The 12,366-nt window shown below is 37.3% G+C and overlaps 1 protein-coding gene across 2 annotated transcripts in view; it reads left to right on the top strand.

Moving 5' to 3' along the window:
• LOC126278506 (lymphoid-specific helicase-like) overlaps nucleotides 1-12,366 on the top strand; it is a 131,906-nt gene that overhangs the window by 79,395 nt on the left and 40,145 nt on the right. For both annotated transcript variants that reach the window (XM_049978667.1, XM_049978665.1), the window contains exon 11: nucleotides 5,652-5,770. In XM_049978667.1, the coding sequence (XP_049834624.1) occupies nucleotides 5,652-5,770 (119 nt within the window). The remainder of the gene's footprint in view (nucleotides 1-5,651; nucleotides 5,771-12,366) is intronic.

A 12,366-nucleotide genomic window follows, 5' to 3' on the forward strand; every position in this document is an offset into this window, starting at 1 on the left:
TGCTTGTGGGAACTAGCACTAAAACAAGTCCTTGGTTCTTGCCACCTACCTGGCCTTAATTGATGTTACTTCCTTCTATCTCAGCATTTATTCACAGAAACTACTCCTTTCTTCACTCCATTTCAGTGTTGTACATGTTTCATTTTCTTTGTCTATTTTTCACAGTCCCCCTCCCACCTCCGTTACATACAGTGCACTTAGCTTTTCAATCTTTATTAACACATGCATGATGTTTTAGTAATAATCTGTCTTGCATATTACCTTATCTTCCACCTTTAAGCTCTCAGGTTTTCAAACCTCGTCTGGTGCAGTCCCCAACAGTCTCTTTCCTTCTTATCCTGTTGTGTAAGTCTCCCCTGACGTGGGGTTCTGGGTTACTTCTAAACTGTATCTCTTTCCCTAAACTTATCCAGTCCTTTTCCTTCACCCCTCTTCCTTCCCCTTCAACAGTTCCTTAGGGAGGAGGAGCAGCTACTGGCCCTGAAAACTTGTGAAGGATGAATCCTTTCATGTGTGTGTTCACCTTCCGCCACTTAGTGAGTAATTTTTTTTCTGTCCTTTACATTATAATATCAATAATTGATTGTTTTTGAATTTATATACACAGATATTTGGATATCACTACAGTTTGTAAGTTAATTTCAGGAGTACAAAATTCAAAAGTTGGAGGGTGGAATGAGAGTGATACATTTGTTCATCATGGTAGTTATATACTGGTATCTCAAACTGCGGTGGTGTGACAGTTCGGGGTGCAATTTGTGTTTGATTTCTGTGAACAGCTCCAGCTGTTTGTTTAGATTGTGTTGATGTGAGCTGAGTGTGTGAATATACATTTCTAGCTCCTCTAAGAGGTCCATTTTTTTTACCTTTGTGAGTGGTGTGTAATAACTGTGAGTTGTTATTAATGTCAGAAACTGTCCATATTGGTTCGTGTGAGTGGCTATTTTGGATGTATTTAAATTTTTTATTCTAAAGGCGCCCATGTGTTCTCGATATCTTATACTGAAGCTTCTGCTGGCCTGTCGAAGATAAAAGCTGGGGCAGTTGTCACAAATAATCATGTAAGCTCCTGATTTTTCTAGACATAGGCTGGTGGGTTTGGTGCTATGGATAATGTTATGTTGCCCAGTGTTGTTAGTGCGGAAACGTACTTGAGCTCCTGTCATTCAGAAAAGATTGGCAATTTGATAAGAGTTTGCGCCTAGGAAGACACACACACACACACACACACACACACACACACACACACACACACACACATCCATCCATATTCAGACACAAGCAGACAAATCAAAGTGAAATGTGGCATTTATTGTGTGCTACTGTTAGATATCAGTTGGAGCAAAGGGAGATACACAGCCTAACACTGCATTCAAATGAGGTGTGAAAATTTTTATTTCAGTGAAAAACACACTGTTGACTCCGTAGAAGAGAAGAGCAAGCCTTTATATATATGTTACATGCATAAACTTCGTTATAGTTGATTGACTGTAAATTATCTGCCCAATACTTGCCTTGAAGAGACAAAATTTTTAGTTTTACCAATATAGACACGTATTAAAATAAGTGGCACAATCCTAGCCTTTCAGAACTTCCTTGGGGAGGAAAGATTTGTGTGTTGGGGAGGTTCAAAAGCAAGGCATGTCACTTGGGCTTAGTATGAGAGAAATCTGCTCTTATGAGCTTTTAGTGCTGTAGACAGTCTTTTCCTGTTCTTTACTTCTGTCTCAATCAGACCAGTATTAACTTCAGCTATTCCTTCTGGTAAGTCTACACTTTATTGCAAAATAGATAGGTTTATAACAACAAGAGATAGATAGATTGCTACTTATTGTAAATATCACACACAGTCTTGCAGGCAGGCACTACAAAGAGACTGTTACACATTCAGCTTTGTTCCAAAGCCTTCGTTGGAGAGTTAAAACACACACACACACACACACACACACACACACACACACACACACACACACACAAAAGCAAGCACACCTCACACACGACTGCTTATCTGTGGCTGCTACAGAGTGGAGACAAGTCATGTGTTCCACTGTGATCTTTAGCCTCATCTTTTCCACGATGCACTTCAAAAATTCATATTTATTCTATCCTGGCGTCAGTTAAGATATAAAACTTCATACCGTATTTTTTAATTTATTGACCACAAACTTGGGAGAAATTTAACTTTATAAAGTCTTCAGACACTTGCTGGCAATTCTGTTTTGCCTCTGTGTTGTCATTCAGGTCAGACATAGATAATACAGTTATAAACTTCTCCCTTGGCGAAGTACTGGGGTGAAAGTTGCAACTGACACCAGGCTCAGTATTCCAATGACTCTTCACATCTGGTCTGTTGTGTGTCACCATATACAGCTCCTTAGTAAGGATGTTTCTTTTTTTTCCTGCTGTATCTTTTTTAACCCTAGAACTAGGCAGAAGATGAGTCTCAGAACTCAGGTTAGCAAATTTCTGCTTTGCATAACAATTCCTCTGTTCGTTCTAACAACCCTACCACAACAAAGGTCAAAAATTAATTATGATTGTAGTGTTGCTCACGCTGCTAAATATTGCATTTTTGGGCAACAAAAAAGTTATATTATGTGGCAGGTGTCCTTAGAGCATAGTTAATAAAGTCATTTCATGAAATAATGGATAAACTAGGCACTTATCTTTTTGTGTTTCCCACACTGGTCTCGTTGTGAACTCATGGCTCAAGTCGTCAAAAATCTAGGTAGTGATGATTCCAAGCTCGGCTGCAAAGAGGCCTAGGTGTTATTCTGATATATTCAAAAGTTTTATAGATGTGTTTCATAAACCATTCTTGAAGATTAAACTTTCACAAGTTAAGACAATGATGATGAAAAAAAATAATCAGCACTCCGAATTTAAGTTACACTTCTTTTTTATTACTTTTGTTGCACCATCACTTCACAATATAAAACCTACTTGAAAATACCTTCCTCACTGTTAAAGTTCTTATTTCATAAACTGACTATAATTTGCGTCTTTTCAACATGACAACCAAGACTTGACTCTCTAATAACCGCTTACGTGCCCAAAAATCAGAGTTACAAGTACTTCAAAGATCATAGTGACAAAAGAAAGAATACATGTGAGAATAATATCATTGCAATATAAACATATCAATGTATCAAAGTACCTCTACATTAATGAAATCAAATCTGAATATTGTCACAGAAATATGTTAACTATTTTACAGAAACACAGTAGAATATTGCTGGTATCAAGAGGTTGAGGTGAGGTGCCATAATGGTTACGTAATTAAAGTACCATTACATCCTTCATGGCTGTTATTAGTGTAATGTGAAAGAAATTTTTAAAAAAGTAAATATTCACTTGATATGTCGAGTCCTCCATTCTGTTATAATTCATTAGGATTTGTGTAGGCAGTTGTCAGGAATTTCATCAACATCTGTTCAGTCACCATCTAAATCACAGCCACTCTTATCTTACGTTTCCCCCTACTTTAGATAAGTGGACATATAAAATATAAAGCACATTCTGATACATTTCATGATGTACCAGCTGGAGAAACATTCACAACAACATAACCTGTGAAAATATGTTAAGCATGTGCAGCAATCGCACATCAAACAAATTTAGAATTATCAAACTTTCCATATGATTTGTGACATGACGTAGTTTTCGGTGTCCAAATACTTGCCAAAGAATTTTAATTTTTCTTCTAATGTTCCTTCTGTCCACTGTACATTTTGAAATCAAAATCATCCCAAAAGCACACAAAATGTTGGGGACAAGAGAACACTCATGTAAGGTAATGTCTGTGATGTGATAATAAAAAAAGCTTTATTAATAATTAATTTTTATTTCACAGAAAAACTCCTTAAGTGGTATGATGTAATATTACACACATCGCTTTCCCATTTGCCTCGATCGCTGTAGCATTACATCAGCCACATGCTAGAAAGGATAGATCCCCGTCGTTGGTATCGACTTTTTTTTTAAAACCAGATATACAGTTATCACACACTGCAGCCTGGTGCACCCTCATTTGCGAGTAACTGATGAAAAAAAAAAAAATTGAATTTTGTTTGACGCTCAATAGCGTTAACAATGTTGTATTATGTAGACTGGTTGCATGATGTAATGGATAAGGTTAAGGCCTTCAAACGTGGGGGGGTTGTGGGTTTGAATGTCGTCGGGTGCATTATTTTTTATTTTTAAATCTTTATTGAAATGATTTTAATTATTATTATTATTCAGTTAATTAGTTTAAATGTAATTTTTTGTTTCTACTCCTTTGTCACATAATTTTAATTACAGTATGATCTTTTTCATTTGTTTTATTTTTTTCCTTATATAATTCTTTTTCCACTTGGAATTCATGTGATTGTGAATTTAATTATATTTATCTATTATAATATTCATTTACTTGAAAATTCTGATTTATCGGTAAAAAAAAGGCGAAATAATCTATTTGTGTTGACTGTGCAATGATGTGTACAATGTATTTTTCATGTGCAATGTGTTTTTAGTCACAAGAAGTGTAATTTTTTTGCTTAGTAATCCTCATCGAAACATTTATAGCCAAAATTCCTCTTGCGCGATGGGTAAAATAACACAGATGAAGATTTAAGTGAAAGTACAAACAAAGTAAAACAAAATTCAGGAAAAATGAGGAATAGATATAAAGAATGAAATAATCTGTATAAAAAATAGGATGATAAAAATGAGATTATATTGAAATTGATGCACAAACTTCATTAAAAGCACGTGAACCAAGATTTCTATTGGATAAAGAACAACAGAAAGAAAAATTAGAGCAAATGAAGAAGCTGATATTATGATTAAAATTATGACAAAGGTATGAAAATAAAAAATCACATTGAAATCAGGTAACTGAATAAAAATGATGATCAAAGTCATTTCAATGAAGATTCAAATATAATAAATTAATACAGCTGACGAGATCCAAACCCTACCCTATTCATTACACCACACAAACAGTCTATAAAATACGACTTTTTTAATGCTATTGAGCATCACCCAAAATTCTGAAGTTTCTTTCTTTCTTTCTTTCTTTCTTTCTTTCTTTCTTTCTTTCTTTCTCTCTCTCTCTTCTTTTTTTTTTTTTTTTTTTTTTTTTTTTTTTTTTTTTTTTTTTTTTTTTTTTTTTTTAAATCTTTCGCAAACATGGGCTCTCCAGTGTGAATGGCTGCAGTTTTTGATACTTAGGACATTAATTTACAAAAACGCATAGATAGTTTCAAAAAGTCGATCCCACCACTAGGGACCTCTCCTTGTAAGTGTTGATGCAAAGAGATGACCAACTTGTCCAAGTACAATCATCTGCTCTTGTCAAGATCCCAATACTGTCTGCTTGATGAGAACAGTGTGATTGTGTGTGTTTCACCCAGTAAGTGTGGAGAATAGTTTGGTTAATATGTGACAAGATTTCTTGCCTTCACGTCCATTAATTTTTTACTGTATTGTGTATTATTTACTTAACCAGGAAGTATGGTAAGAGACTGGAGAGAGTCACAGTTGTGAAGTACAGTTACAGCAAAGGCATCTATGTAAAAATACTAATTCTTTCTTGTGTCCACTTTGAAACATGACAATGTGTCCTTGATTTAGCAAAATAATGAAATATTTTATTTCTCTGTTCCCAGGATGTTTTACCAGACAACAAGGATGGTACGCGTAAGAAACGCCAGTGTGTGCTTGCGAAGAAACCTGTTTATGGTTTCACATATGATGATGATGATCCAGAAGAATGGGAGGAAATTGTGTATGTATATCTATTGGAAGTGTGTATTAGTTTGTTGCATGCCTCTTGAAGTTAATAGTGAATGGTTGGGAATAAATCTTGCACCACTGTTAACTTTCTTTCTTGTTTGCTTTGTGAATGATGTAGAGGAATGACTCCTAACCATTTGGATACTGGATGTAGAGTAACAAACGAATTCTGTGAAAATTGTGACCAGTTAGTGTATAATGTTTTCAAACTCTTTCTCATTCCATTAGCCAGTTTTCAAGCCACTGTAATTCGTTAGTTTACATCTACATCTACATCCATACTCCGCAAGCCACCTGACGGTGTGTGGTAAAGGGTACCTTCAGTACATCTATCGGTTCTCCCTTCTATTCCAGTCTCGTATTGTTCGTGGAAAGGATTGTCGTTATGCTTCTGTGTGGCCTCTAATCTCTCTGATTTTATCCTCATGGTCACTTCGCGAGATATATGTAGGAGGGAGCAATATACTGCTTGACTCTTTGATGAAGGTATCTTCTCGAAACTTTAACAAAAGCCCATACTGAGCTACTGAGCGTCTCTCCTGCAGAGTATTCCACTGGAGTTTATCTATCATCTCTGCAACGCTTTCACGATTACTAAATGGTCCTGTAACAAAGCGCGCTGCTCTCCGTTGGATCTTCTCTATCTCCTCCATCAACCCTATCTGGTACGGATCCCACACTGCCGAGCAGTATTCAAGCACTGGGCAAACAAGCGTACTGTAACCTACTTCTTCTGTTTTCGGATTGTGTTTCCTTAAGATTCTTCCAATGAATCTGTCTGGCATCTGCTTTACAATGATCAACTTTATATGATCATTCCATTTTAAATCACTCCTAATGCATACTCCCAGATAATTTATGGAATTAACTGCTTCCGGTTGCTGACCTGCTATTTTGTAGCTAAATGATAAGGGATCTATCTTTCTATGTATTCGCAGCACATTACACTTGTCTACATTGAGATTCAATTGCCATTCCCTGCACCGTGCGTCAAATCGCTGCAGACCTTCCATTTTCCATTGTTATAACCTCTCGATACACCACAGCATCATCTGCAAAAAGCCTCAGTGAACTTCCGATGTCATCCACAAGGTCGTTTATGTATATTGTGAATATCAACGGTCCTATGACACTCCTCTGCGGCACACCTGAAATCCCTCTTACTTCGGAAGACTTCTCTCCATTGAGAATGATATGCTGCAATCTTTTATCTAGGAACTCTTCAATCCAATCACACAATTCGTCTGATAGTCCATATGCTCTTACTTTGCTCGTTAACCGACTATGGGGAACTGTATCGAACACGTTGCGGAAGTCAAGAAACATGGCATCTACCTGTGAACCCTTGTCTATTGCCCTCTGAGTCTCGTGGACGAATAGCGCGAGCTGGGTTTCACACGACCGTCTTTTTCGAAACCCATGCTGATTCCTACAGAGTAGATTTCTAGCCTCCAGTATTTACAGGAACTTCCTATGGTGTTCCTTGTGCAGCCAATTACTGGGTTTGTGGTGCTGGTGAAACTAGTGGGTGTCAGGTTGATTCTACTGACACAATGCACAAGATTAAAATATACTGTATTTGGTTACCTACATCTAATGTAATCCAGCATGCCACACAAGTTAGAAATAACTCTTGGAAAATTTTCTCTCTGGACCACATGAAATAACTAAAACTTGTCTACATATTTTCATCTCAAGCTCTGTTGTGCCATGGCAACTCGCAGCAGCATGCTGTGTTAACAGCCGATGATGTCCCCAGTAACAAATCATTGTCATGGTTTACAGTTTTCAAGGACTGAAAATAACTTCGGCAACACCTGTATGCGTTGTGCTTTGTGTGTGTGTGTGTGTGTGGGGGGGGGGGGGGGGAATATTCTAATATTCTACACAAAAACATGCACCACAATTCTTACATTTCCAAGCAGTTTATTTTCATTTCTTGATAGCTTGCTCTCATCCACATCAACACTTCATTTGTTTGTAACACACATTACATGTGTGTCTGGGTGCTCCAATGTTCACAAGTGTGTGATATCCGAGCAATGTGACGGCTTTGGTAAGATGTCATGTTTATCTGCATCTTCTGTGTGGGGGCAATTCTAAACTTACTTTTTCCTCAAATTTAGTGACTGAAATTTTTGTTTATGTGTCACTAAACCACATGTTACCAGCACTGACCCTGTCATCAGTTCACTTACTCGCTTCCTGTATCATTTCAGACTCTGCCTTAGATGATGGGACGACGACTTCATCTGGTCAGAGAGATCTATAAATGATTTTGATTATAATCAGTTATCTTTGTGGGTATGCTTTCTTTGTGTCCCGTCCCCCTTCTTCACCAACATGAACAGTGCTTACTAGGAAACAGTACAAACTTTTGCTCACCAATTTGAGTCTTGTTAACAGGAGGGGCATGACTAAGACTTCAGTGTTTGTAAAAAGGAAGATATGAATGTCACCTATTTCCAAGAAAATAGTTGGGAAATTTTACACGTCCTTGTATACTTGGTATAATCACTTGTATTCATGGTGCTCACAGCTGAGCGAATAAGGGCTTTGTTTTAAAAGGGTGATGTCTTTAGGTTGAGTCCCCTTGCAGGCATTTATTTTTTATTTATTTATTTGGGTCCCACAATACTTATTTCAGATTAATTACGACTGTGCGGATAGTCAATATTTCAGGTTTCATATTTATTTTCATAATCGTTATTGTGAAACGAGGAGAATGAGATAGGCCATTGGCAGGTAGCACTTGCAATCTGTGGGTTCCATGCCAAATTAATTATGTTCATACACAGTTCATCCATTCCAGTAATTGAGAATCTCGATGATTTTTGCCTTTAATTGACATTGAGACAAGCAAGATTTCAGTATTGGTTATTGCAAGACTTTAGAGAATATTTTGACTTAGTGATAATTTTTTAACAGGTGTCAAAAGAATTTTTTTTGTGTGATACAGTTACAGATCAACGATTTTCTGATTGTGTGTGTGTGTGTGTGTGTGTGTGTGTGTGTGTGTGTGTGTGTGTGTGTGTGTGTGTGTGTGAGAGAGAGAGAGAGAGAGAGAGAGAGAGAGAGAGAGAGAGAGAGAGAGAGATCAGTTCACTCATTTCATTTATATTAGTGTATATATATAGGGTTGCCATAGGTTCTGGAAATCAGGGGAATTGGGGACTATCAGGGACTGAGCTCAGAGACTCTAGATGCAGCTGCTGGAGATGGCAGTTGTGTGTCTGAGTGATTGTGTGAATGTGTGCACTCATTTTCTGGCAAAATCTATGGCTGAAAATTTAGTTGTGAGAGTGTGATTGTCTTTTTCTACATGCCTGTCAGTGGCTCAGCAATCATCTTTATGCGAGTTGCTACCTGTCCTCATTATTATTGATTCTGAGAGCATTTGAACAAGTTATCTGTTGTATGGATTGATCACTGTGGTCTCATTTCATCAACATGCTGTCTGTGGCTCGCGAATAGCTGGCCACACAAGTGGATTTCCGTGACAGGCCAAAACCGCAGGGTGTTTCTGTGGGTATCTGTAATATATCGGGCCTGCCAATTGGATCTAGTGTCACTGATTTCTGCCTGCAGGCTGTGTCTGTCTGTTGTGGTGTAATGCAGCAGAATTTTCATGGTGTATCTATGGACCCAGGACTTGGTGCTTTTCAACAGGCCAGAGGCCATGACCGATGGATTTCAGGAATTGCGACCCTCACACCACAAGTACATTGTACACTGGTGTTTTATAGACTTTTGTTTGTTCTAGTGCATTTTGGCACTTCAAAAGCAGTTTGTATGTTAGAAAGTATGCATGATAAGAAGAAAAAAATTGTGTCGCTGGTGGTTTGCACTCTATGTACTCGTATACTTCTCAAAAGAAAAATCCCACAATACTTGTAAAACAATAAATATAACGTAATGAGTAATAACCGACAATAATGAACATGGTAGAACCAACATTCTATTGGCAATCACCTACAGTGTTGGTTTCCCCACCTTGTACACATCTTTCATGAGGCCCACTTTTTTCTGTGGTTATTTCTGAAATCACAGAAGGTATTTTAAATCTGTCTTGCGACTCCAATGAAATGCATATTTTTGTCACCAAATGTGTTTTATTTTATTGAAATTAAATATCAGTGGTCTTGTTGAAACACACAAACCAATTGGTTTGCTTTCTTGATCTAAAAATAGTTCATTGCAAAATATATTGATGTTAGTACTTAAGATTTTTCCTGACATCAGAAAATGCCATCTGCTTACAGGTTTTTTATTTTTTTTTAATATAGGTGTTTTCTTGTCTGCATAATTGTTTCTTGTACCATAGCTGCAAAGACAGATTGTCAACGTACATCTTAACTTACCCTTGAGATTGGAGAAACTTGTGGCAACTGTGATCTACCTTTGTGACAATTAGGGAGCACTGCACGAATCAGAATTGTACTGATCACAGAAACAAGCAAGAGACTAATTATAACAACACACAGCACTTGTAATGAAAGCCAAATTTTTGGATGTACGTGGTTTTTTCAATGTTGTTGTTGTTGTTGTTGTTGTTGTTGTTGTTGTTGTTGTTGTGGTCTTCAGTCCTGAGACTGGTTTGATGCAGCTCTCCAGGCTACTCTATCTTGTGCAAGATTCTTCATCTCCCAGTACCTACTGCAACCTACATCCTTCTGAATCTGCTTAGTGTATTCATCTCTTGGTCTCCCTCTACGATTTTTATCCTCCACGCTGCCCTCCAATACTAAATTGGTGATCCCTTGATGCCTCAGAACATGTCCTACCAACTGATCCCTTCTTCTGGTCAATTTGTCTCACAAACTTCTCCCCAATCCTATTCAACACTTCCTCATTAGTTATGTGATCTACCCATCTAATCTTCAGCATTCTACTGTAGCACCACATTTCGAAAGCTTCTATTCTCTTCTTGTCCAAAAGATATATCGTCCATGTTTCACTTCCATACATGGCTACACTTCATACAAATACTTTCAGAAATGACTTCCTGACACTTAAATCTATACTTGATGTTAACAAATTTCTCTTCTTCAGAAATGATTTCCTTGCCATTGCCAGTCTACATTTTATATCCTCTCTACTTCGACATCATCAGTTATTTTGCTCCCCAAATAGCAAACCTCCTTTACTACTTTAAGTCTCTCATTTCCTAATCTAATTCCCTCAGCATCATCCGACTTAATTTGACTACATTCCATTATCCTCATTTTGATTTTGTTGATGTTCATCTTATATCCTCCTTTCAAGACACTTTCCATTCCATTCAACTGCTCTTCCAAGTCCTTTGCTGTCTCTGACAGAATTACAATGTCATCGGAAAACCTCAAAGTATTTATTTCTCCTCCATGGATTTTAATACCTACTCCGAATTTTTCTTTTGTTTCCTTTACTGCTTGCTTAATATACAGATTGAATAACATTGGGGAGAGGCTACAACCCTGTCTCAGTCCCTTCCCAATCATTGCTTCCCTTTCATGTCCCTCGACTCTTATAACTGCCATCTGGTTTCTGTACAAATTGTAAATAGCCTTTCGTTCCCTGTATTTTACCCCTGCCACCTTTAGAATTTGAAAGAGTATTCCAGTCAACATTGTCAAAAGCTTTCTCTAAGTCTACAAACGCTAGAAACATAGGTTTGCCTTTCCTTAATATTTCTTCTAAGATAAGTCGCAAGGTCAGTATTGCCTCATGTGTTCCAGTATTTCTATGGAATCCAAACTGATCTTCCCCGAGGTCGGCTTCTACTAGTTTTTTCATTCGTCTGTAAAGAATTCGTGTTAGTATTTTGCAGCTGTGGCTTATTAAACTGATTGTTCGATAATTTTCACATCTGTCAACACCTGCTTTCTTTGGGATTGGAATTATTGTAATCTTCTTGAAGTCTGAAGGTATTTCGTCTGTCTCATACATCTTGCTCACCAGATGGTAGAGTTTTGTCTGGACTGGCTCTCCCAAAGCTGTCAATAATTCTAATGGAATGTTGTCCACTCACGTTTGTTGTTGTTTTGACTCAAGTCTTTCAGTGCTCTGTCAAACTCTCATGCATTATCGTATCTCCCATTTCATCTTCATCTACATTCTCTTCCATTTCCATAATATTGTCCTCAAGTACATCGCCCTTGTATACACCCTTTATATACTCCTTCCACCTTTCTGCTTTCCCTTCTTTGCTTAGCACTGGGTTTCCATCTGAGCTCTTGATGTCCATACAAGTGGTTCAGTTATCTCCAAATGTGTCTTTAATTTTTCTGTAGGCAGTATCTATCTTACCCCTAGTGAGATAAGCCTATACATCCTTACATTTGTCCTCTAGCCATCCCTGCTTAGCCATTTTTCACTTCCTGTCGATCTCATTTTTGAGACGTTTGTTTTTCAATGTGTGTTTTGCAAAACAATTCATTCATTAATGTTTCTCTATCATAACGATATTATTCTAATGTTTGTTTCTTGATCATAACACAGTTTGTGGCATTCACGTTTATCTATCATAACTACATGGGAATAGAAAATAACAGCAGAGAGGTTCATTCCAAAGACCTCACACTTATGAAACTACACACTTTCTCTCTT

Source organism: Schistocerca gregaria, chromosome 6, assembly GCF_023897955.1.
Source record: "Schistocerca gregaria isolate iqSchGreg1 chromosome 6, iqSchGreg1.2, whole genome shotgun sequence".
NCBI lineage: Eukaryota > Metazoa > Arthropoda > Insecta > Orthoptera > Acrididae > Schistocerca > Schistocerca gregaria.